Source organism: Lissotriton vulgaris, chromosome 3_1 (genome assembly GCF_964263255.1).
Source record: "Lissotriton vulgaris chromosome 3_1, aLisVul1.2, whole genome shotgun sequence".
NCBI lineage: Eukaryota > Metazoa > Chordata > Amphibia > Caudata > Salamandridae > Lissotriton > Lissotriton vulgaris.
Window position 1 is genome coordinate 1,636,651,373 of NC_141689.1, and position 25,235 is coordinate 1,636,676,607.

The 25,235-nt window shown below is 45.1% G+C and overlaps 1 protein-coding gene across 1 annotated transcript in view; it reads left to right on the top strand.

Moving 5' to 3' along the window:
• Positions 1-25,235, top strand: part of TEK (TEK receptor tyrosine kinase) — a 570,337-nt gene that overhangs the window by 214,670 nt on the left and 330,432 nt on the right. Inside the window, exon 9 of the mRNA XM_086962126.1 lies at positions 17,943-18,087. Coding sequence (XP_086818252.1) covers positions 17,943-18,087 — 145 coding nt within the window. The remainder of the gene's footprint in view (positions 1-17,942; positions 18,088-25,235) is intronic.

Below are 25,235 nucleotides of genomic sequence, written 5' to 3' on the forward strand. Positions count from 1 at the left end.
ATTACATTTACAAAAATGATTAAAATTAGCAGAAGGCACTGACAAAGCTAAGGGCTAAAAACACAATTACACTAATATTCATATACTCAGGCAAAGAGATAGGTAATCAGTACCAGTTAACATATCTCAACAGTCCCCTAGATGCCATTTCATTTCCTCCTCCGAATTTAAACCTCTAGGAATCAGGGTGTCGAGCTCAATGATATACCTATTCTCCATTTGCCTTAATCTGCGGATCTTGTCTCCACCTCTCTTCATGGCAGGGAGCTTGTCAATAACGAAGAACTTGAGCAAATTCCTGTTGCTCTTGTGTTGTTCCTCGAAATGACGTGCGATGGGCGAAGTTTGATCCTTGTTCTCAATGGATCTCATGTGTTCAAGAACACGTTTCTTAGCAGGGAACATTGTGCTCCCTACATATTTTCTGGCACATGGGCATGACAAAACATACACACAGTATTCAGATAGGCATGTTAGATGTTTGCTAATCGGTTTCTCAACCGCCTCTACAGGAAAAAAGACTTTTTTGATGTTTTGACTGTACCTGCAGGCCTTACATTTCATGCAGGTAAAGAAGCCCTTAATGTCACTGGATTTGTTTGTGATCATGCTTACCTCATTTTTGCTCAGTTTGTCCTTCAGGGAATGAGCTTTCCTGTATGTCATGCTGGGATTCTCACCTAGTACTTCAATCAGAGTGGGTTCAGTTCTCAATACACTCCAATGGCGTTTGAAGGTCTTAAATACTTGCCATGACTTGGAATGGTAGGTGGAAATATGCCTAACTATTTCTGTTGTTTTAGTGGTCTCAGGACATCTGTCGGACGTGAGCAGGGATTGGTGGCTGACAACACTGGCCTTCTTGAAAGCAGCATCTATGATTGAGGATTGATATCCCCTTTCAACAAAGCGCTTCCTCATGTTCATGCTTTCACTCATGAAATCCTCATCCGTGCTACAATTCCTCCGAGCCCGGAGGAATTCACCAAATGGGATACTCTTGACCAAGGCTTTGGGATGGCCACTGTCCGCGTGTAACAACGTGTTACCAGCAGTTTCCTTCCGGTATAAAGAGGTCTTAAGTTTACCGTTCAGAACCTTTACCTGTAGATCCAGAAAAACCATTTTCTGGGTGTCCATGTGACCCTCTAGTCTGACATTAAGATCATTATCATTCAAGTCCGCCACAAACTTTTCAGCTTCACTCTGTGTACCATCCCAAATGATGAAAAGATCATCAATGTAGCGTAGCCACATTTTCACATGGCCACGGTACATTGGATGAGTCCTCTCTACTTGCTGCTCCCAGTCTGCCATAAAAAGATTAGCAAAACTGGGAGCAAAACAAGTTCCCATCGCCGTCCCCTGTCGTTGTCTGAAATAGACATCGTTGAAGACGAAAAAGTTGTGTTCCAGACAAAATCTGATCATTTGGATTATCATCTCAGAATGACTCAGATAAGAAATAGACCTGGTGCACAAGAATTTCCAACATGCTCCAATACCATCCTCATGTCTAATAGACGTATACAAACTGCATACGTCCAATGAGACAAGAAGATAGCCATCCTGCCAATCAAAGTTGGTGATTTTGTTGATAAAATCCCTACTATCTTTCAAGTACGAAGGTACATTCTCAACAAAAGGTCTCAGAAAGTGGTCAATGTATCTTGACGTGTTCTCCAATAGGGAACCAATCGAAGATACTATTGGCCTGCCAGGGGGATTTTTTGAGTCTTTGTGTAGTTTAGGCAGTAAATATAAAACTGCCACTTTCGGATGTCTGTTTAACAAAAATGAGTACTCATCCCATTCGATGATACCATTTGTCCGCCAGTTTGTTAACATTTCAAAATATTTGTTATTGCTTATTTCAATCTGTTGTAAAGACGAGATTTCATAACATTCTTTTACATTAAGTTGTCTAGTACCCTCATTAATGTAATCATTAACATTCATTACAACCACATTCCCCCCTTTGTCAGATTGACGAATGACAATGGAGGGGTCCTCTTCCAGAGATCTTATAGCTACTCTTTCTGCTTTACTCAGATTATCTTTGAACCAGCATTTGTTTTTGGCCAAGTTTTTAAGGTCATTAATGACAAGGGTTTCAAAGGTGTCAATACTACAGGCAGGTATAGTTGGATTAAAGGTCGATTTAGATTTGAAATGATTTGGACAATTCAGATCTGTTCTATAACCCAAAGAGGTAGCATTATTGGGGGTGTTTACAGGTGTACCAAACTCCAAGTCCTTCATAGCAATTAGTGACTCTATTTCACCAATAGTTTCACTAGCTGGTTCAATATTTGAAGCAATCATTGTTGTGTTTTTCACTTTGAGTTTGTTCCACTTGTGTAAACGTAGCTTCCTAGTGAATTTAAACAAATCTATTCGTTCCTGCGAATAGTTAAAATTTGCCGAGGGGCAGAAGGATAAGCCAAATTGTAAAACATCATATTCTACTTTAGTTAGGATATGGGATGAAAGGTTTACCACATTGCGTTGATTCATTTTCCTCGTGTTTTCTTTTGACCCCGTGTTTCCACTCCCACTGGGGTTGTTGTTGATCCACTTGTTCCAGCCGCCCCTCCTGGCTGGCCGTTGCTCTTTGTTGTACTTTCTCCAGGTTTGCCTCTTCCTCTGCCTTTTCCTCTGAATCCTCTTCCTTGTCCCCGGCCCCTGTCTATTTGCCAGTTTTGTTGCTGCGTAGTTTGGTTCATCATTTTGAATTCCACCCGAAAATGGGAAGCCTTGTTGATATTATTCGATGCATCTTTGGGTGCCAGTAGTTGACCGTCCTCTGAGACGTCACTCTCCACCACTTCCTCCTCCGAGACTGGTGCCCCAGCCCCAACAGCATCGATGTCGGCTTGTACCCCCTTCCTTTGTAAGTTGTCATATTTACGGCTGAATGTAAATATGCGGCCTTGTTGGTAATCGATTTTATCACGTAAGAATTTCCTTTCTTTTTTTGCCACGATTTCATCCTCGTGTTTGGCCATCTTTTTGTCAATTTCTTCCATTTTCTTCGTGAAGCCTTCCGTTGTATCTTCCTTCATTAGTTCATCCTTGAGATCCGCAATCAACTTCAACAATGACATTCTGTCCTTCCATGCATGTTTAATCAGGATGGATAACATGCGATTAGAACAGTCCATTAGGTTATCAGCCCATTCTTCTGCTAGTTCCATGTCTGGCTCTTCGTGTGATGGAGCTATTAGGATGCGCAATCCTCTTGGAATTCTCTTCTCTTCCTGATACTTTTCCAGAGTAATTGCCTCCCACCAACGAGAAATTTCCTTGCGTATCAGTTTCTCAAGTTTCTGGTATTTGTTAACCAGTCCTTGTCCAGATGGTGCCGGCTCCTTACTAGCAGCGCTATTAGCTGTCTGTACAAACATGGACTGTGCCCTTAATCTTCTCCGTGCCTCCGCCTCGTCTTCCATGATTTGAGTTCACGTGGGGATCCCCCCTCTTGCCTGCATATGTTCTTGTCTGTTCGTATGGAAATGCGCACTGATGTCAACTGCGTTAATTATGATTCCCTTCCAAGGTCCCTCGCCGTTACCCCCAGATTGTAGCTCTACTGGCGGGTTGGCGTGGGGAAGTCGCGTTTTGTTTTAAATGCCAGATCGGAACGTTCCGAAAGTTCGGCGGAGCAAAGCACACCGCCTCCCACAATAATATACAGGCGTGTGCTTCAAATAATCCGCATAGATCGTCTTGATGCTTACAACGAAAACACGAGCGGGAAATGACAGGGAAACTGACTCACCCGTCACGGAGCTGCCGGAGAAATCAGGCACATCCACCTCGCAATTCCCAGGCTCCCGGTGAGTCGTTTCAGCAGATCCCGTTTTCGTGTCCCGTCTTTTAACACGCCAGAATGATCAGCTCCTCCGTTATGGCATCAATATAAACGCGGTCGACCAGCGATTTCACAAATTCAAATCCACCTCCTTTGTAACGCCGGGACACCGTGACAGCGGTGCATTAAGGGGCAAAGGTCCCCCTTTGTTGTATACAAGTCCACAAAACGTAGTAAACTACGTAAATGCACTCTCCTTGAAAGATCCGGAATTAAGAATTTAGCAGAGTGCGCTTTTCCAAAGTTCTTGTTTATTTAGAGTGCAGCATCGTGACAGCTCATGGAAACAAAAAACCCAACGCGTTTCAGCGAGGAAACTCGCCTTGATCACGGGTAGTTTACAAATCCAATGAACAACATTTAAATAAAGTTTCACCTAGTGAGTGCAACATAAACAAAGGACTCAAAGCTTGTAAATGCGGTGGCCATCTTAGAATGGAGTACACCCATTAGTCACGCAGTTCGAAAACATAAATACATGATTCAAAGGCACCAAATATGCAAATCATATGGCCTAAATGAGCCTATATTGCCACATATATGTCTTTATGGATAAATATATAGAGACAACTGAAAATTATCTGCACTTTTCTTAATTCAGTCAACATATTAACTGTAAATCAACATGTTCTCATAATTGAAATCCACATTATAAGAAGAAATAATAAATAAAGCAATGTCGTCATGATAACGTCATTGATCACGTGTAAACCCCCAGTGAGGTTATATATTAACCCTAATCGGAATTGCTAATCGACCAACATGCATAATAGGTCTCTGTTTGACTATCAATAGCTTCAGTGAATAATTATGCTGTCCAGTTTCACATTTGACTTAGCAGAAAAGTGCCCAATATATACAGTGCCTTGCATACTACGTTATCATGACGACATTGCTTTATTTATTATTTCTTCTTATAATGTGGATTTCAATTATGAGAACATGTTGATTTACAGTTAATATGTTGACTGAATTAAGAAAAGTGCAGATAATTTTCAGTTGTCTCTATATATTTATCCATAAAGACATATATGTGGCAATATAGGCTCATTTAGGCCATATGATTTGCATATTTGGTGCCTTTGAATCATGTATTTATGTTTTCGAACTGCGTGACTAATGGGTGTACTCCATTCTAAGATGGCCACCGCATTTACAAGCTTTGAGTCCTTTGTTTATGTTGCACTCACTAGGTGAAACTTTATTTAAATGTTGTTCATTGGATTTGTAAACTACCCGTGATCAAGGCGAGTTTCCTCGCTGAAACGCGTTGGGTTTTTTGTTTCCATGAGCTGTCACGATGCTGCACTCTAAATAAACAAGAACTTTGGAAAAGCGCACTCTGCTAAATTCTTAATTCCGGATCTTTCAAGGAGAGTGCATTTACGTAGTTTACTACGTTTTGTGGACTTGTATATATATATATATATATATATATCGAGATATCTATGTATTTGAGTCTCTGACGTCTACGAGCGTTATGCTAGGAGTACTGCTTACTATTCTGATTCATATATATTTTACAAAAACAAGGGGAACCCAATCAGTACCTAGGGACCTTGGGCAGTCAATTATTATGAAAAACAGTGGTCCATAGGATTAGGTTTTCACAAAAACAGATACAAATATAGACTTCAATCAGTACTATATTGACTCGTGTTTTCAGTACCCAGCCGGGCCTGAAATTTTATTTCAAATATAAACAAATTTAAAAGACCATCAGAGAGGTCTAATGGAAGAGTTGGTAGGGTACAAGCCTATACCTATCCAAAAGTATAATCAGAGAGAATTAAGGGGTAGGGAAAAAGCAAGAAAAAGAGTGTAAAGAATATTAGGCAAAAAGAACATGGGAGCCTACTGTCCCTTGCATCAATAGCATATTCGCACAGCAAGTTCAGACAACCAATTCATGTAACAGTGTCAACACGATGGGAAAGTTACAGAATTTGGAAAAGTGTCGACGGCGTTTCGATCCCCGGCTCCTAGTGAACTGGGATCATCATCAGGACATAAACAATGTATTGCCTGTATGTGCTTTTTAAACCTGTTAGAAATCACATTTTACAAAGTTGGGAGAAAAAGGGGGGGAAAAAAGAATACGTTTAAATATGGCACTAGTTACAATTACATGTTACAGGTACAACGCACATATCGTTCATTTATATCATGCCTTGGTGATGGTGAACTAAATTACACGTTTCCAGTGTTCCAATTTCATGCTTATATGGAGAAGTGAAAACAGTTTAAAACGAGGCCGACTCGATTTTGCCACCGTGAACCTTTAGACGCTAACGTAGTTGTGCTTACTAGAGTCGCTTTCAAGAAAGGCGCCATGGTAATAGCTCATGTGAGAGTCTCATTTATTAAGGCATGCTGCCTAGTGCACTTAAAACGATATAAGACACTAAAGGTCGTGGCACAGGTGTGGTGTATCAACCAATAATTGCCGAGTGTCCATGCTTTTGGGTGAGCGTGCCCGGATTCTATCATACCCTAATGAACTCACAATAATCATGGGTGAGCCAATTGGACTCACAATAATGATAGGTGAAGTGCACACCTATTCAAGGATCTTCATGTTTCTCCAAAAATACGCGGAGAGATGGTATGGCTGGTGCCTAAAGGAGAAGGAATCAATTAAGCGTCATGTTGCGAGTGTTAGGCGTGAGTGATATGAGTACGGGGGACAGGACGTTACCTTGAAGTCCTATTCCGATAGAATTGACGTTGATTGTCAAAAGTGCCTATCCTGTAACTGGTAGTGCCCCGCTGGGTGGGATACAAAATTCGTGGGCCAGTCTATCCTATCCAGACCGCTACCAAGTATGCGCTGTTAGTCACACGGTCTGAAATTAAAAAGGAATAACATGGATACCGAGGGAAGGCACTCAGGGTAACGTGGCCGGGAACAAGGGTGGGGGTCCGGGGGCCCTTACCTTTTACGTGGAGACAGTGCTTCCTCACTCGCGATCCGAGTGAAGGACGGGCGGTATGCTCGATGGCAGTCCGCCGGCTTCCCGAAGATGCGGAAGTAAGCTCAGTTCCAGAGACACGTGAATTAATAAACATCAAGGAGGGAGTGAGAGTGAAAGAGGCGGGGAAAGCGTCTCAGCGGTGGCCATCTTAGAGTGGTGTTGATTAGATAGCCTAGGTGAGTTTGCTCTTTTGCATGCAGTTCGTAAGTGCATCCTAATTTCCTTAATAGAAAGGTAACAATTGGCAAACATTAGAAAAGTTCAGTTTCTGTCCATATTAATATCGGAATCTAAAAACGAGCAAAAACAGGCATGATGTTGGAACAGCTTATACATCTGAACATCAGAGAAAGTTGACTGTTATTACAATCTTGTCATTTTAAGCAGTCTTTGGGTCAGCATCTGACCATTCACAGCAATCCTGCCCAATCCTCGGTCCGATTGAGACCATTCTGTATTGTGTCCAGCAATATAATGCATTTTAGTTCCTCCTTATTCAGAAGTTGAGCCATGCATCCCCCTCTAGATGGTAACTTTAAAGCCTTCAGCACAGTCCACTTTAGGTCATTTTCTGTGTGTCCGGCATTGATGAAGTGTTCCACAAGCGGGGCATTCTGGGTCTGACAGCGAATGCGACTTTTGTGCTGGCAGATCCTTGTTTTCACTTTCTGTGAAGTTTGACCCACATACATTTTTAAACATGGGCATTGAATCAAATAAATCACATTGCAGGTGTTACAGTTTGACAGTGAAGAACTAGTAAAAGTGATGTTATTAAATACTCTGGTTTTTCCTTCAATAGTTATATCACATACACTGCAATTGCCACATTTCATATGTCCTACAACGGGGGACAGACCCCATATAGTTTCAAGTGCGGAGGGCTGACTAGGGCTTGGCAATGCGACGCGGACTAAGTGGTCCTTCAAATTTTTGCTTTTTTTAAAAGCAAATAAGGGACGCTCAATTTCTAGTGCGCCTGCATTAATGACAGACCAGTGGCGGAGTATCATTTTTCTCAATTTGTTCGACACTGGGGAGAAAGTAGTAACACAAGCTATTCTTTCCTGTGGAGTTTTTTGAGTTGGTGTCAACAAAGTGTCTCTAGGTCTGTACCATGCTCTTTTGAGTGCATTTTTGACAATACGCCTAGGATAGCCCCTGTTTTTAAGTTTGTCTGCTAGAATAGCACTTTCTTTAAAGTAGTCTTGCCTACAAGAGCAATTTCTCCTGATTCGCAGGAACTGGGAGAATGGTAGTGAATCCCGTAAGGCTCTGGGGTGGTTGCTGGAATAATCTAATAGAGTATTGCGCTCTGTAGTTTTTCTGAACAGGCGTGTCAGAAGAACTCCATCCTGGTGGAAGATGGAGAGATCCAGGAAGTCAATAGAGATTTTGTTTGAAGTAAGGGTAAAGTGAAGGCCACAACAGTTATTATCCATCCAGTGTTGGAAATGGCGTAGATCACTGACTTCACATTTCCAAATCATGAAGATGTCGTCAATGTATCTACGCCATAGTCCAATTCCTGAGTGGAAGGGATTAGATGGCGAGAGTATCACCTCTTTTTCAATCTCGTTCATGAAAAGTATAGCCAAGTTTGGAGCAAAAATTGCACCCATACTTGTCCCCTTAATCTGCTGATAAAAGAGGCCATTAAAGGTGAAGAAGTTTCTCGTCAGACAGATTTCAAGAAGCTGTAAGATGAATGATGTTGGTATTGCGTGAGGGCGTGGGCGTGTGTCCAGGGTCTTTTGAATCACCTTAAGGGCCGCCATCTGGGGAATATTCGTATAGAGGGACTCCACGTCCATGGTGCAAAGAGTGTCTGTAGCTGGGTTGAAGGGTAAATTCTCAACCAGTGAAATCATGGACATGGAGTCTCTAACATAACAAGGTGTGGAAGGGACAAACTCCTTTATGAAGAAGTCAATGAAGGCTCCCAATGGCTCAAGAATCGAACCACACGCTGAAACGATGGGGCGTCCAGGTGGTGCAGTGAGACTCTTATGAATTTTTGGAAGAGTGTATATCACAGGTGTTCTAGGGCTTTTGATATTTAAGTAGTTATATTCTTTTTTAGATAAGAACCCTTCGGTTAATGCGTCCGTAGTGATTTTCTTTATCAATTCCTGGATTTCCTTTGTAGGATTTGATGCCAGTCTTTGATAATGTTCCTTGTTATCTAACTGTCTTAGTATTTCAGAAGTATAAGAGTCAAGATCTTGGAGAACTATTCCCCCACCCTTATCTGCACTCTTGATAATCAAAGAGTGATTCGTTTTGAGTGTAGTAATGGCCTGTTTTTCTTTTAACGTGATGTTGTATGGGATGAAGGCACGGGTATTTTGTAGTGTAGAAAGATCTTTCAATATCAGTTTCTCAAAGGCGATTATCTCAGGTGGAATCATCCCTGAGGTGGGAGAAAAGGTCGACGGTGGTCTGAAGGGTGTTAGGGCATTACTCTCTTGACTAGGATGTAGTTGAAAGAATGCCTTTAGCCGGATCCGTCTAAAGAACCTCATTAATTCAGTTTGCAGTTCCAAATAGTTGGGAGGGGTAGTAGGCACAAAAGTGAGTCCTTTTCTGAGAAGGGAAAGTTCATCCTCTCCTAAGGAATAATTGGAGATGTTGAAAATTGGGATTGTTTCTGTATTTACAGACGGGGAATCTACCACTGATAGAAATTGTTCCTCGTCCGGCGTTCCCCTGGTGGATTGACCCATCTCTGGGGTTTCTTTACTTTTCCTCTTTGAGGTGTGCCTTGTTGGCCTCTCTGTAAAAAAGGATTTGTACCACCGGTCTGATGTGACCCACCCCGACGGGATGTACTGCTGCCTTCTCCTGCGTCCGAATTATCGGAGGATTCGCCTGAGGTTTCTGAGAAATTTACCAAATTTCTCCGTCTATTGTACCTCCCCCAGGGCCTGTACTGTTGAGGATTAGAGTATGTCCGATTTGTATAGAAGTCCTTTTGTAGATAAGGGTATGTCACTTCTATATTATACGATTTTATATCTTTTTTGATTTTGTTAGATTTTTTATTTTGTTCTATTCTCTGGTATTCAGCAATGGTTTTATCAACTTGTTCTAGGAGTTTCTTACTATCCTCAGTGGTTCCTGAGTCTTGGATTTGTTTCAGAATATCCGCGATCTCAGTTTCAAGTGATTTCAATGTCTCGACAGCGGTATCTATTCCTAGTGCAAGCCAGTGACGTGAACAAGTGGTTCCTATGTAACTAAAACTAGTTATATATTTCGGGTTGTCTGTGAAAATCCCTGGTACATTACGGACTAGTAATCTTACAGGAATTACCTCGGCCTTTAGGTAGTCCGTTAGCATCAATATCATCAGTTGCAAACGGACTTGTTTTTTATGGAGTTTCTCTAATTGTTCCGGGATTGTGGTATTCTCTTGACTGGGGATGTCAGAGTTGTCTGACAGAAGGGATGGACCGGAGCAAAGTTGTTTTAGGTATTCATCTGTATAGAGGGGTGCATGACCTGACATAGTGCAATAGAGTGAAGAAATGGAAAGATCAGGGAGTTACAGGTTTTAAGGAAGGATGGGGTACTAGGGGACCCAAAACCACTAGGGGTTTGGACAATAAAGAGACCTTGCAAACCAGCGTTTGCGCTCAAGTATATTTTACAAAAACAAGGGGAACCCAATCAGTACCTAGGGACCTTGGGCAGTCAATTATTATGAAAAACAGTGGTCCATAGGATTAGGTTTTCACAAAAACAGATACAAATATAGACTCCAATCAGTACTATATTGACTCGTGTTTTCAGTACCCAGCCGGGCCTGAAATTTTATTTCAAATATAAACAAATTTAAAAGACCATCAGAGAGGTCTAATGGAAGAGTTGGTAGGGTACAAGCCTGTACCTATCCAAAAGTATAATCAGAGAGAATTAAGGGGTAGGGAAAAAGCAAGAAAAAGAGTGTAAAGAATATCAGGCAAAAAGAACATGGGAGCCTACTGTCCCTTGCATCAATAGCATATTCGCACAGCAAGTTCAGACAACCAATTCATGTAACAGTGTCAACACGATGGGAAAGTTACAGAATTTGGAAAAGTGTCGACGGCGTTTCGATCCCCGGCTCCTAGTGAACTGGGATCATCATCAGGACATAAACAATGTATTGCCTGTATGTGCTTTTTAAACCTGTTAGAAATCACATTTTACAAGGTTGGGAGAAAAAGGGGGGAAAGAAAGAAGACGTTTAAATATGGCACTAGTTACAATTACATGTTACAGGTACAACGCACACATCGTTCATTTATATCATGCCTTGGTGATGGTGAACCAAATTACACGTTTCCAGTGTTCCAATTTCATGCTTATATGGAGAAGTGAAAACAGTTTAAAACGAGGCCGACTCGATTTTGCCACCGTGAACCTTTAGACGCTAACGTGGTTGTGCTTACTAGAGTCGCTTTCAAGAAAGGCGCCATGGTAATAGCTCATGTGAGAGTCTCATTTATTAAGGCAGGCTGCCTAGTGCACTTAAAACGATATAAGACACTAAAGGTCGTGGCACAGGTGTGGTGTATCAACCTATAATTGCCGAGTGTCCATGCTTTTGGGTGAGCGTGCCCGGATTCTATCATACCCTAATGAACTCACAATAATCATGGGTGAGCCAATTGGACTCACAATAATGATAGGTGAAATGCACACCTATTCAAGGATCTTCATGTTTCTCCAAAAATACGCGGAGAGATGGTATGGTGAAGGGCTGGTGCCTAAAGGAGAAGGAATCAATTAAGCGTCATGTTGCGAGTGTTAGGCGTGAGTGATATGAGTACGGGGGACAGGACGTTACCTTGAAGTCCTATTCCGATAGGATTGACGTTGATTGTCAAAAGTGCCTATCCTGTAACTGGTAGTGCCCCGCTGGGTGGGATACAAAATTCGTGGGCCAGTCTATCCTATCCAGACCGCTACCAAGTATGCGCTGTTAGTCACACGGTCTGAAATTAAAAAGGAATAACATGGATACCGAGGGAAGGCACTCAGGGTAACGTGGCCGGGAACAAGGGTGGGGGTCCGGGGGCCCTTACCTTTTACGTGGAGACAGTGCTTCCTCACTCGCGATCCGAGTGAAGGACGGGCGGTATGCTCGATGGCAGTCCGCCGGCTTCCCGAAGATGCGGAAGTAAGCTCAGTTCCAGAGACACGTGAATTAATAAACATCAAGGAGGGAGTGAGAGTGAAAGGGGCGGGGAAAGCGTCTCAGCGGTGGCCATCTTAGAGTGGTGTTGATTAGATAGCCTAGGTGAGTGTGCTCTTTTGCATGCAGTTCGTAAGTGCATCCTAATTTCCTGAATAGAAAGGTAACAATTGGCAAACATTAGAAAAGTTCAGTTTCTGTCCATATTAATATCGGAATCTAAAAACGAGCAAAAACAGGCATGATGTTGGAACAGCTTATACATCTGAACAGTTGACTGTTATTACAATCTTGTCATTTTAAGCAGTCCTTGGGTCAGCATCTGACCATTCACAGCAATCCTGCCCAATCCTCGGTCCGATTGAGACCATTCTGTATTGTGTCCAGCAATATAATGCATTTTAGTTCCTCCTTATTCAGAAGTTGAGCCATGCATCCCCCTCTAGATGGTAACTTTAAAGCCTTCAGCACAGTCCACTTTAGGTCATTTTCTGTGTGTCCGGCATTGATGAAGTGTTCCACAAGCGGGGCATTCTGGGTCTGACAGCGAATGAGACTTTTGTGCTGGCAGATCCTTGTTTTCACTTTCTGTGAACTTTGACCCACATACATTTTTAAACATGGGCATTGAATCAAATAAATCACATTGCAGGTGTTACAGTTTGACAGTGAAGAACTAGTAAAAGTGATGTTATTAAATACTCTGGTTTTTCCTTCAATAGTTATATCACATACACTGCAATTGCCACATTTCATATGTCCTACAACGGGGGACAGACCCCATATAGTTTCAAGTGTGGAGGGTTGACTAGGGCTTGGCAATGCGGCGCGGACTAAGTGGTCCTTCAAATTTTTGCTTTTTTTAAAAGCAAATAAGGGACGCTCAATTTCTAGTGCGCCTGCATTAATGACAGACCAGTGGCGGAGTATCATTTTTCTCAATTTGTTCGACACTGGGGAGAAAGTAGTAACACAAGCTATTCGTTCCTGTGGGGTTTTTTGAGTTGGTGTCAACAAAGTTTCTCTAGGTCTGTACCATGCTCTTTTGAGTGCATTTTTGACAATACGCCTAGGATAGCCCCTGTTTTTAAGTTTGTCTGCTAGAATAGCACTTTCTTTAAAGTAGTCTTGCCTACAAGAGCAATTTCTCCTGATTCGCAGGAACTGGGAGAATGGTAGTGAATCCCGTAAGGCTCTGGGGTGGTTGCTGGAATAATCTAATAGAGTATTGCGCTCTGTAGTTTTTCTGAACAGGCGTGTCAGAAGAACTCCATCCTGGTGGAAGATGGAGAGATCCAGGAAGTCAATAGAGATTTTGTTTGAAGTAAGGGTAAAGTGAAGGCCACAACAGTTATTATCCATCCAGTGTTGGAAATGGCGTAGATCACTGACTTCACATTTCCAAATCATGAAGATGTCGTCAATGTATCAATGTACACGCCCACGCCCTCACGCAATACCAACATCATTCATCTTACAGCTTCTTGAAATCTGTCTGACGAGAAACTTCTTCACCTTTAATGGCCTCTTTTATCAGCAGATTAAGGGGACAAGTATGGGGGCAATTTTTGCTCCAAACTTGGCTATACTTTTCATGAACGAGATTGAAAAAGAGGTGATACTCTCGCCATCTAATCCCTTCCACTTAGGAATTGGACTATGGCGTAGATACATTGACGACATCTTCATGATTTGGAAATGTGAAGTCAGTGATCTACGCCATTTCCAACACTGGATGGATAATAACTGTTGTGGCCTTCACTTTACCCTTACTTCAAACAAAATCTCTATTGACTTCCTGGATCTCTCCATCTTCCACCAGGATGGAGTTCTTCTGACACGCCTGTTCAGAAAAACTACAGAGCGCAATACTCTATTAGATGATTCCAGCAACCACCCCAGAGCCTTACGGGATTCACTACCATTCTCCCAGTTCCTGCGAATCAGGAGAAATTGCTCTTGTAGGCAAGACTACTTTAAAGAAAGTGCTATTCTAGCAGACAAACTTAAAAACAGGGGCTATCCTAGGTGTATTGTCAAAAATGCACTCAAAAGAGCATGGTACAGACCTAGAGAAACTTTGTTGACACCAACTCAAAAAACCCCACAGGAAAGAATAGCTTGTGTTACTACTTTCTCCCCAGTGTCGAACAAATTGAGAAAAATGATACTCCGCCACTGGTCTGTCATTAATGCAGGCGCACTAGAAATTGAGCGTCCCTTATTTGCTTTTAAAAAAAGCAAAAATTTGAAGGACCACTTAGTCCGCGCCGCATTGCCAAGCCCTAGTCAACCCTCCACACTTGAAACTATATGGGGTCTGTCCCCCGTTGTAAGACATATGAAATGTGGCAATTGCAGTGTATGTGATATAACTATTGAAGGAAAAACCAGAGTATTTAATAACATCACTTTTACTAGTTCTTCACTGTCAAACTGTAACACCTGCAATGTGATTTATTTGATTCAATGCCCATGTTTAAAAATGTATGTGGGTCAAACTTCACAGAAAGTGAAAACAAGGATCTGCCAGCACAAAAGTCGCATTCGCTGTCAGACCCAGAATGCCCCGCTTGTGGAACACTTCATCAATGCCGGACACACAGAAAATGACCTAAAGTGGACTGTGCTGAAGGCTTTAAAGTTACCATCTAGAGGGGGATGCATGGCTCAACTTCTGAATAAGGAGGAACTAAAATGCATTATATTGCTGGACACAATACAGAATGGTCTCAATCGGACCGAGGATTGGGCAGGATTGCTGTGAATGGTCAGATGCTGACCCAAGGACTGCTTAAAATGACAAGATTGTAATAACAGTCAACTTTCTCTGATGTTCAGATGTATAAGCTGTTCCAACATCATGCCTGTTTTTGCTCGTTTTTAGATTCCGATATTAATATGGACAGAAACTGAACTTTTCTAATGTTTGCCAATTGTTACCTTTCTATTAAGGAAATTAGGATGCACTTACGAACTGCATGCAAAAGAGCAAACTCACCTAGGCTATCTAATCAACACCACTCTAAGATGGCCACCGCTGAGACGCTTTCCCCGCCCCTTTCACTCTCACTCCCTCCTAGATGTTTATTAATTCACGTGTCTCTGGAACTGAGCTTACTTCCGCATCTTCGGGAAGCCGGCGGACTGCCATCGAGCATACCGCCCGTCCTTCACTCGGATCGCGAGTGAGGAAGCACTGTCTCCACGTAAAAGGTAAGGGCCCCCGGACCCCCACCCTTGTTCCCGGCCACATTACCCTGAGTGCCTTCCCTCGGTATCCATGTTATTCCTTTTTAATTTCAGACCGTGTGACTAACAGCGCATACTTGGTAGCGGTCTGGATAGGATAGACTGGCCCACGAATTTTGTATCCCACCCAGCGGGGCACTACCAGTTACAGGATAGGCACTTTTGACAATCAACATCAATCCTATCGGAATAGGACTTCAAGGTAACGTCCTGTCCCCCGTACTCATATCACTCACGCCTAACACTCGCAACATGACGCTTAATTGATTCCTTCTCCTTTAGGCACCAGCCCTTCACCATACCATCTCTCCGCGTATTTTTGGAGAAACATGAAGATCCTTGAATAGGTGTGCACTTCACCTATCATTATTGTGAGTCCAATTGGCTCACCCATGATTATTGTGAGTTCATTAGGGTATGATAGAATCCGGGCACGCTCACCCGAAAGCATGGACACTCGGCAATTATAGGTTGATACACCACACCTGTGCCACGACCTTTAGTGTCTTATATCGTTTTAAGTGCACTAGGCAGCATGCCTTAATAAATGAGACTCTCACATGAGCTATTACCATGGCGCCTTTCTTGAAAGCGACTCTAGTAAGCACAACCACGTTAGCGTCTAAAGGTTCACGGTGGCAAAATCGAGTCGGCCTCGTTTTAAACTGTTTTCACTTCTCCATATAAGCATGAAATTGGAACACTGGAAACATGTAATTTAGTTCACCATCACCAAGGCATGATATAAATGAACGATGTGTGCGTTGTACCTGTAACATGTAATTGTAACTAGTGCCATATTTAAACGTATTCTTTTTTTCCCTCCTTTTTCTCCCAACTTTGTAAAATGTGATTTCTAACAGGTTTAAAAAGCGCATACAGGTAATACATTGTTTATGTCCTGATGATGATCCCAGTTCACTAGGAGCCGGGGATCGAAACGCCGTCGACACTTTTCCAAATTCTGTAACTTTCCCATTGTGTTGACACTGTTACATGAATTGGTTGTCTGAACTTGCTGTGCGAATATGCTATTGATGCAAGGGACAGTAGGCTCCCATGTTCTTTTTGCCTGATATTCTTTACACTCTTTTTCTTGCTTTTTCCCTACCCCTTAATTCTCTCTGATTATACTTTTGGATAGGTACAGGCTTGTACCCTACCAACTCTTCCATTAGACCTCTCTGATGGTCTTTTAAATTTGTTTATATTTGAAATAAAATTTCAGGCCCGGCTGGGTACTGAAAACACGAGTCAATATAGTACTGATTGGAGTCTATATTTGTATCTGTTTTTGTGAAAACCTAATCCTATGGACCACTGTTTTACTATTCTGATTCAGGCATGTGAATCTATGAAAGACACCCCAAATACTGGAGAAGAACAATAGTTACTTACCTGTAAACAGGTGGTTCTCCAGTATTGGTGTCTTTCATAGATTCACATGCAACCCGCCCGCCTCCCCCCAGAGACTCACTCAGGCATTATGGAGTCTACTCCGGTGCGAGAAAATCTGAGAGCCTGAGCCTCTGGGGAGAACATTCTGGTGGGTGCTGTCGCCTGATTGGCTGCAGTTTGGACTAAGACATAATGACTAGGATAGTCTTGAGTGTGAGGGTTTTTTCTACTGTAGCTGGTGCTACTTTACTTCCTGGTTGGGTATTTCTGATATTTGCTATATGTATTATGGCATTTTATTACTTTTTTATATACCGTGGGACTCCCACTCCGACGACGGGGAATGATTCAGGCATGTGAATCTATGAAAGACACCAATACTGGAGAACCACCTGTTTACAGGTAAGTAACTATTGTTCCTCTCCTGGGCCTAGATTTACTGAATGTGCTGGTGACGCCCATTGCGACAGTCTTTTTTGTTGCCCCCTCCCCCAATGACCCCCTTCTACATAAATTTCCTCACTATCATTATCAATGCCCCTCACGTCTCCATAGCCCCTCTCTGATATGAATTTCCTAGCGCTATTCATAGTTCATTCACACTCAATTCTGTGATCAGCATGGGGAACAGCCATGACAACGTGGGGATTACCCCGCACTGCCATTACAACGTGGGGATTACAACAAAAGTCATTACGACTTTCGCTGGAGGGCGCTGTTGGATAGGGAATAGTTTAATTTTCTATCCAATACCTTCCCTACTGTCAACGTGGGCTGGAGTTGGAATAGAAAATTAAACTATTCCACTATCCAGCGACCTCCAGCGAAAGTCGTTGCAACGACTTTTGTTGTAATCCCCGCGTTGTAATGGCATGCGGGGTAAAAGCCCGCATTGTAATGCCATACAACCATCAGCATGGTACATGTTCTTAGCAGCAGGCAAATTAACCATATGCGCTACTTTATGATGAGTCAAACTGCCACTAGACTAGACAAAACTCTGATCTCTTTCTAGCAGGAATATTTTTCATTCTTTTTTATTCATAACTTGTTTTAAATTATTTATGATTATTGTGTTAGAATGGCTATTAGATTGTCTTTTAAACTATTCAATAAATAAAGATGTCACCGTACCAGAAATAAGGTGTAACTCATGAATGATGGGTTTTTGTGTTTTGTTTTTTAATTCTTTTGAGAGTTAAGACGCTATTAATGACTACAAAAGTAATTGTTTCTGTGCTTTATTTTAATTTACTCGTAGGCTGAGAAAGTCACAGAAAGAGAGAACCATGTGGTCGCAGAATTCAAGGGGACCACAGTTCTGGCGCGGGATACTGGCATCTGGATCTGCCGAGTGGAAACGGTGGCTGGAATGGCAGAAGGGATACACAGCGTCTATGTTAAAAGTATATTTGTTTGAATGGTTGCTTCCTGTAACTGTTTCTTTCTGTATCCTCCCTTACCCTTCTCTAAACCCCTACCATTTAGTAATAGCTATTCTCTATCTTCCAGCCACTCCACCTGACCCCTCCCAGATTTACTACTAAGTAGTAAACTTACATGTGTGAGGTTCGCCCCATAGTAATATCTATAGGAAAGGTGGAGATTTCACCTGTAGGCTTGTGAACTGCATTTTGTAAAAAATAAGTAGTACTACTTACGAACTACAAAACGCAGTTTAATAATTTGGCCCAATGTGCTTTTTGTTAATTTTTTCAGTTAAATGTTGTGCAAATTCAACATTTGTCTTCCATTATTATCACAGGGCAGCATAAGAGGAGCGATGATAAACGCTCCTGCAGCCCATAATTAAAAGTATGGTGCGATCAGCGTCCAAATGAACACCACAAACAGCAGTAAATAACAATTTTAAACAGTATAAACATGGTATGTAGAACAGTAAGGAAAATGTGTACTTTAACTGCTGGAAGCAGGAAAGAAAGAGGAAGCTATCCAGTGGGCTCCCACCTTTGTGGACATCCTGGACTGTTTATTGATGGAATGTTGTTGACCTTGAAGCAGGGGTGTAGCTTCCATTTGGACAGTAGGTGCAGTCATACTATTGCTGTATTTCACAGTTCAAACAGCGGCCAGGGTGCCCATTTATTTCCTTGCTCTAGAGCAGGGCTCTCCAAAGTTGGTCCTGGAGGGTCACATCCATGCCAGATTTTTAGCATATCCCCATTTAGATAAATGTAGTTATCTAAAAATCTGACGTGGATCAGGCCCTCCAGGACCGACTTTGAAGTACCCGTGCTCTGGAGCCCATGACGCACTAGCTATGCCTCTGGTTTGAAGGTTGGGTGCAGTATGACCTTTACTCTTAGTGGAGTGGTGTGGGTCACTGGTTAGAGGCGGCAGACCCGAAAGCAGAGAACGGCCCGGGACCAGGGTTCACTTACCGACGCGGCAGGGTCGTGGACCAGGGTCAGCGGACTCGATAATTCTCGCCTCAGTGCCTACTCTAACCAGGGATCACACTCGGCAACTCTGGGCATTACCTTGCCTCATCTCTACAACGGCCCCCCACATTCGCCGGGGATGCCTGGTTTCACCTAGGAGATACCCAGTAGGGACCATCTCACAGGGATAGCCAGGACGGGTTCCTCAGCGGTCTACAGCGTCACGACGCCTCAGGGCAGCAGTGCGCTTTACAAGACCACATACATTACAAGACCACATACATTACGCTTTGGAGGAGGGCTGCTATACCTCTATGCATGTTTTAGCACACCCAAGGAAATCCAGTAAGTTACTCTTGTCACCCCTTTCTCCACTGTGCAGGACCCATTCCGTTTCATCAATATATTAATGAGTGGTTTGTGGTATACCAGCCCTTGTTGAGGACGCCATCATGCCTCGTCAATAGCTCAAATGTTTACCACATTCCTGGTAATCAATTGTGCTCTGCTCTTGGATGAGGCAAGATGTTGCCTCTTTAACATTCATTAGTGGACTCTACCACTTACAGTGAGATGCAGGCATGATGCTCTGTGCACATCTTGCCCCTATAGATAGGGTCCATCCTTCCTCGTCAGTATTAATAGTGTACTATTTTCGTGCACTGCACAAGGGGAGCATTTCTCTTTGTTAAATATATTCAGCAGCGCAATGGAATGGCTCCATTATTTACACACTGTGTAGATTCTCTTCTGCATTATTCTCTCCAAAGTCTTGGCATACTAGGGTTTGTTTTGTTGGCTCATTGCTTTAATGTGACAAAACAACCTGCTAACATGAGCTAAGGGGTATTATTAACTAACACTTCTTAAGCGCATAGCTACCCTAAGGCATCCCAGCGCTAGCGGTGGAGCAGAAGAGGGAAGAAAGTTTACAGGTTGGTGGTCTGGAACAACCATGTTTTGAGCTGCTTTCGGAAGGTGAGGTGGTGGGTCTCTGAACGCAGATGCAGGGGAAGGGTATTCCAGAGCCTGGCTATGCTGTATGAAAAGGAGCTACCGTTGTAGAAAAAACAGAGAGGGACCCCTTCAAACCAAAGGAATAGGGTTCAAATTATCAATTAAAAACAAAGCTTCCTTTGGGTTAATTCAAATAGTCCAAACCACTTGAAACCACACAATCATATGTTACTCCTCACTCACCATACACACAAGGGGAATCCTGTAGTAAACCCAGGGTCAAAACACAAGAAAATAGAGAATATATATATTTATTATTAAAATGAAAAACAAATACAAAAAGAACACATATTCAATAAATCATAAAAAACCAATACAATTAGCTTAAAAAAATGTTTTCAAGAGAATTGCAATACATAGATAGATTCACAGGCGGGGCGTGGCTTGGACGCAGATGCAGGCAGCAGTGTGAGCACTGAGCTCCGCTCGCGGACCCTGCTATAATCCTGATAACTGACCCCTAGGGGCCCCTGCAAGCACCACTGGGGGGCGACGCGACAGAGAGGAGCTGGCCCTGGGCGATCTGGACTCACCCGACGGCGCAACCCGACAGTGTTGAGAGGTTTCCAAGGCGGCGTTGGCTGCGATCAGCACACTCAAAATGGCGGCTCCTCGGTGTTGAGAGGAGCATGCGAAGCGCCGTGTGTGTCGTGGACGGTCGCTGAGATCACATCGTGGAGCGCGCTGCTCTTCACGTCAGAGCGGCGCTGCGGACCAAGCAAGGCGGACGGCCTGAGGAGTGACTGCATTGGCTGGGGGTCCCCGAGGCTGAATCGGCCGTGAATCGATGGGCCCGGTAACGAAGGTGTGGAGCGGCCCTGGACGAGGAGCACTGCTGGTGGAGGCTTCTCTTCGGCGGCGCCTATGCGGGGGGCGGCCCGAGCTGACTGGTGGCCGCGACTGGAGCACTGGTGATTGCTCCACACGGGCCGGGAGCGTCCTGGTGGCGGGAGAGTGGGGCCCTGGCCTGCCCTTGCCCTGTGCCGCGTACCGGAGGCCATTGCGAAGGAGACCGAGATCTGGGGCTCACTGAGGTTATAGGGGCTAAACCGGAGAGTGAGGTGAGGGGGCCACTGGGGCTCTGGATGGCAGAGGTGCACACATTTGGCCCTGAGGGGTGGCTAGCGGCTCAGATAAGCGAGGGCAGAGTCTGGCGCCTTGAGACACTGGCTGGTAATGGCGGAGCGCTCGGGCTGATCTGCCCAGGACCCACGGGCGCTGCCTACACGGGGGTGGAACCGCGCAGTGAATAGAAGGGAGGCCCACTGCCCGGGGATACTGGTTGACACTGCACAGCGTGGGCTTGAGGTCGCGGCGGGCCCAACGAAGGAGCGGCCCCACGGAGGGCTGGGAAGAAGCGCTTTACCTGCACAGTACCGGGGGGATTGTGACCGCTGAGACGCATGAGATCTGGCGTGGGCCCGGGCGCTACCATGCATTGAGCTGTGGCGTGACCATCAGGCTCGCGAGCATGTTGGACCACACAATCCTGCTCTGGCTGCCATAACTGGGCCTAACCAGTTGGCGTGAAGCACAGTAGGCACTGGATGGTAGTGCTGATAGAGGCGAACCAGCGGAGGACGAGCTGAGCACCTGCTCAGAGCCCTGGAGGACCCGCAGGACTGAGGCTTGGCCCCCGTACCCACCCGGCGAGCGCGGTGCGTTTGAGATCCACAGGCCCTTCATCTGAATTCTGCCTACTGACACCATGGGCAAGCCCAGATGGAAGAAAGATGAAGACCCCCAGCCCTCTGACGCGGAGTCCCCATCTCAAGCTAAACAAGATGCGCATGACCTGGCGCAGGAGCCTGGGTTGCAGCAACAGTTGGATAAGATACTATCCGCCATTGCGGACTCACATACTGCCCTGCAGCAGGACATTGCACAAGTGGTGACGGGGCTGGGCCTTCTGCGGGCGGACCACTCGAAACTATCAGATTGGGTGAAACATGTGGAAGACGTGATCCAAGAGGTAGCACCTGCACAGACCGCGCTGGCTGTAACGATGACAAGCGCTTTAGACCGGATTGCAGCGCTGGAGAAGCGCGCGGAGGATGTAGAAGGAAGGAATAGGCAGAACAACATTCGCGTGGTGGGCCTGCCAGAGAAAATGGAGGGATCCGACATGGTGCGTTATCTGGACGATTTGTTGCGAACGGAGGTGGCACCTGAGGGCTTGTCTGCCTTCTACACTCTTGAACGGGCGCACCGTGTTCCTGCTAGACCCCCAAAACAGGGACGCCCTCCTCGACCGGTGTGACACGCCTGCTACATTTTAGAGACAGAGATTTGCTTCTTCAAAAGGCACGCACGGATGGACCCTACCAGGTCGGCAATAGCAAAGTAACCCCATTTTGGGATTATTCATTTGAGACTCAGTGGCGCCGAGCGACCTTCCAAGCCGTCAAGAAAGAACTGCGCACAGAGGGAATACAATATTCCCTGTTATTCCCGGCCAAGCTTGGCATAATACTGGATGGGAAAACAAGTTTTTATGATACGTCGGAGGATGCATGGACATGGCTAGAATCCTATTGTGCTGGGAGGGATGGACCGGAACGCGAGGCAAGGGCAATGGCTGAGGAGTTGCTACCCCGAAGATCACAGCGTATAAGACGCAGGCGGAGAGGTCTGCAGAAGCCATCCACCTCACAAACTTAGTTGGAACACAAGGGGGCGTTAGCAGAGGTGTCGGCGATCTCTGGTGAACTGTTGCTGACTTCTCCGAGAGGCTCGGACCTGGAGAACGATAAGGACGCGTCGGAGGCGGACACTTCAGCATCGGACAGTGTGCACTTACCACTGGTCACACCGGGAACGGCGGACGGCCTGATGGATGAGTAGACTGTGTGTATTGTACAGGGAGGGGGGCCTGATGTGATCTGGTGTGGAGAGAAAGTGTGGGGGGGAAGCAAATGCTGTGTGCTTCTTTGGGGTCTTAATGGCACTGAAATGAAGGAGAACCCGGGCTTCGCTCAGGGTGGACAGTACGAACTGCAGCTTAGGTCATTGAGATGTGTGTAATTATGCTTGGGGGTGCTGGGTGGGATGGGTTAGTGGGGGGTTCTAGGGGCGGAGGCTGGGTGTTGCACTGACTAACTACTGGTTGCTTGCTAGGCTCTGTCCAACCCCCACCGGATGGTTCCCATTTAGATGGCCTTGATATCGATTAACGCATTCGTTGGGTTAGTTTGGATGGGATTCACTATGTTAGTGCCTGTTCTTGGGGGGGAGGGTGGTGTTAAGGGTGGAGTGGGATTGTTGGGGGAAGGAATGGCTTGGATGGGGGAGGGTGCCCGCTGGCGCGGCTAAGGGGTAATGTGAGGTTTCTGTGTTTTTTACATCGATACTATGGGTCCTTTACCTGATGTGAAATGTGTGACTTGGAATGTGCGGGGATTGCACTCCATGCAGCGCAGGTATAAAGTCCACTCTTATTTAGTGCGTAGAGGTACGCAGGTAGCCTTTCTGCAAGAGACACACTTGACTAGAACAGAGGGGCTGGCACTGCAGCGCAGATGGCGAGGGCAACTCTATTATACTACTTACTCAGCTTTCGCGCGAGGGGTTCTGATTTGGATTAGGGCTGGGGTCCCCTTCCAAATGGTTGATCACCTGGTAGACCCTGAGGGCCGCTACGCTGTGGTTCGAGGATGCCTTTATGGGCGGGAGATGACACTTTGCAGTATCTATGCCCCTAATGTAGAAGAGACACCCTTCTTAGAGAGCTTATCTGTCGCCCTAGCTGATTATTTTATGAACCCGGTTCTGATGGGTGGGGACTTTAACTCTGTTGTGGAGGTGGCTATGGACAGATCGCACCCTCCGCTGCCCACGGCCCGATTCATAAACTAGCGAAAAGCCGGGCCCAGTGGCAGGATCACTGGGGCTTTGTGGATGTGTGGCGAGCGCAGCACCCGGATGATAGAGATTATTCGTACTTCTTGGCTTTGCATGATTTGCATGTACGACTTGATGCGGTCCTATGCAGCCCCGGATTGGCGACTATGGCGCTTGGTAGCGAATACTTATCGCGCACCCTCCCAGACCATAATCCATTATTGGTGAGCTTCTGCTGGGTTGCGGAGCGCCCTATTGTTCTTTCCTGGAAGCTGCGCCCGGAGTTACTGGAGGACACAGCCTTCCGTACTGAACTGGGGGTTGGTGTTGAGCGGTATTTTGCAGAGAATGAAGGTTCAGCCTCAAGGACTGCCCTGGAATGGGACGCTTTTAAAGTAGTGATCCGCGGGATTTGTATTAATAAATGGGTGGGTGTTCAGAAGCTATTGCTGCAAGAAATTGAAACTGAGGAACAGGCCCTTAGGGATGCTGAAAGAGCCCACTCTGGTGGTACCGAGGACCGGGACACGGTCCAGGCTCGGAGTGAGTCAGTGGCAGTGGTCGTGGAGCGCTTCAGGTGCTTTGACCACGGAGCTTACTTAGCCCGTGCGCATTCTGAAAGGGATAAGGTAGGTACACTATTGGCATGGTTGGCCGATCCGCCCGTAGATGTGTGCCCATATTGGCATTGACTTAATCGTCGGGACGATTGGAATATACGCAACATCCAATAAACGATCGGTTTAGGTCCTTCTATACGGACTTAAATACAAGTTGCTTACAAACAGGGGAGATAGATGTGCAGGCATTTTTGGAGGACCTGGAACTGCCTACCGTCGAGTGGAAGAGGCGGAGTCCCTTGGTCAGGACATCACGATCACTGAAATTCGTTGTGCCATTAAACAATTGGCACGCAACAAAACTCCGGGCAGTGATGGGCTGCCCCTAGAATTCTATTTAACGTATATCGACCTCCTGGACCCCAGACTCTTGACGGTATACAAAGCGGCCAAGCAGCGGGGTGTACTGCCGACCTCCACTAGGGAGGCCATCATCATTCCCCTCCTTAAACCAGGGAAGACCCCGACCGACCCGTCCGCATACCGACCTCTATCTATGCTCACCACTGATTATAAAATTCTGAGTTGTGTACTGGCTACAAGACTCCTTCCCTTTATGACGCGACTGGTGCACTCTGACCAGGCCGGCTTCATCCCGACTCGCAATACTGCTGGCAACATACGCAGACTAATACGAATATTAGATGGGGACCATGGAGCGGAGGGGCAAGCAGT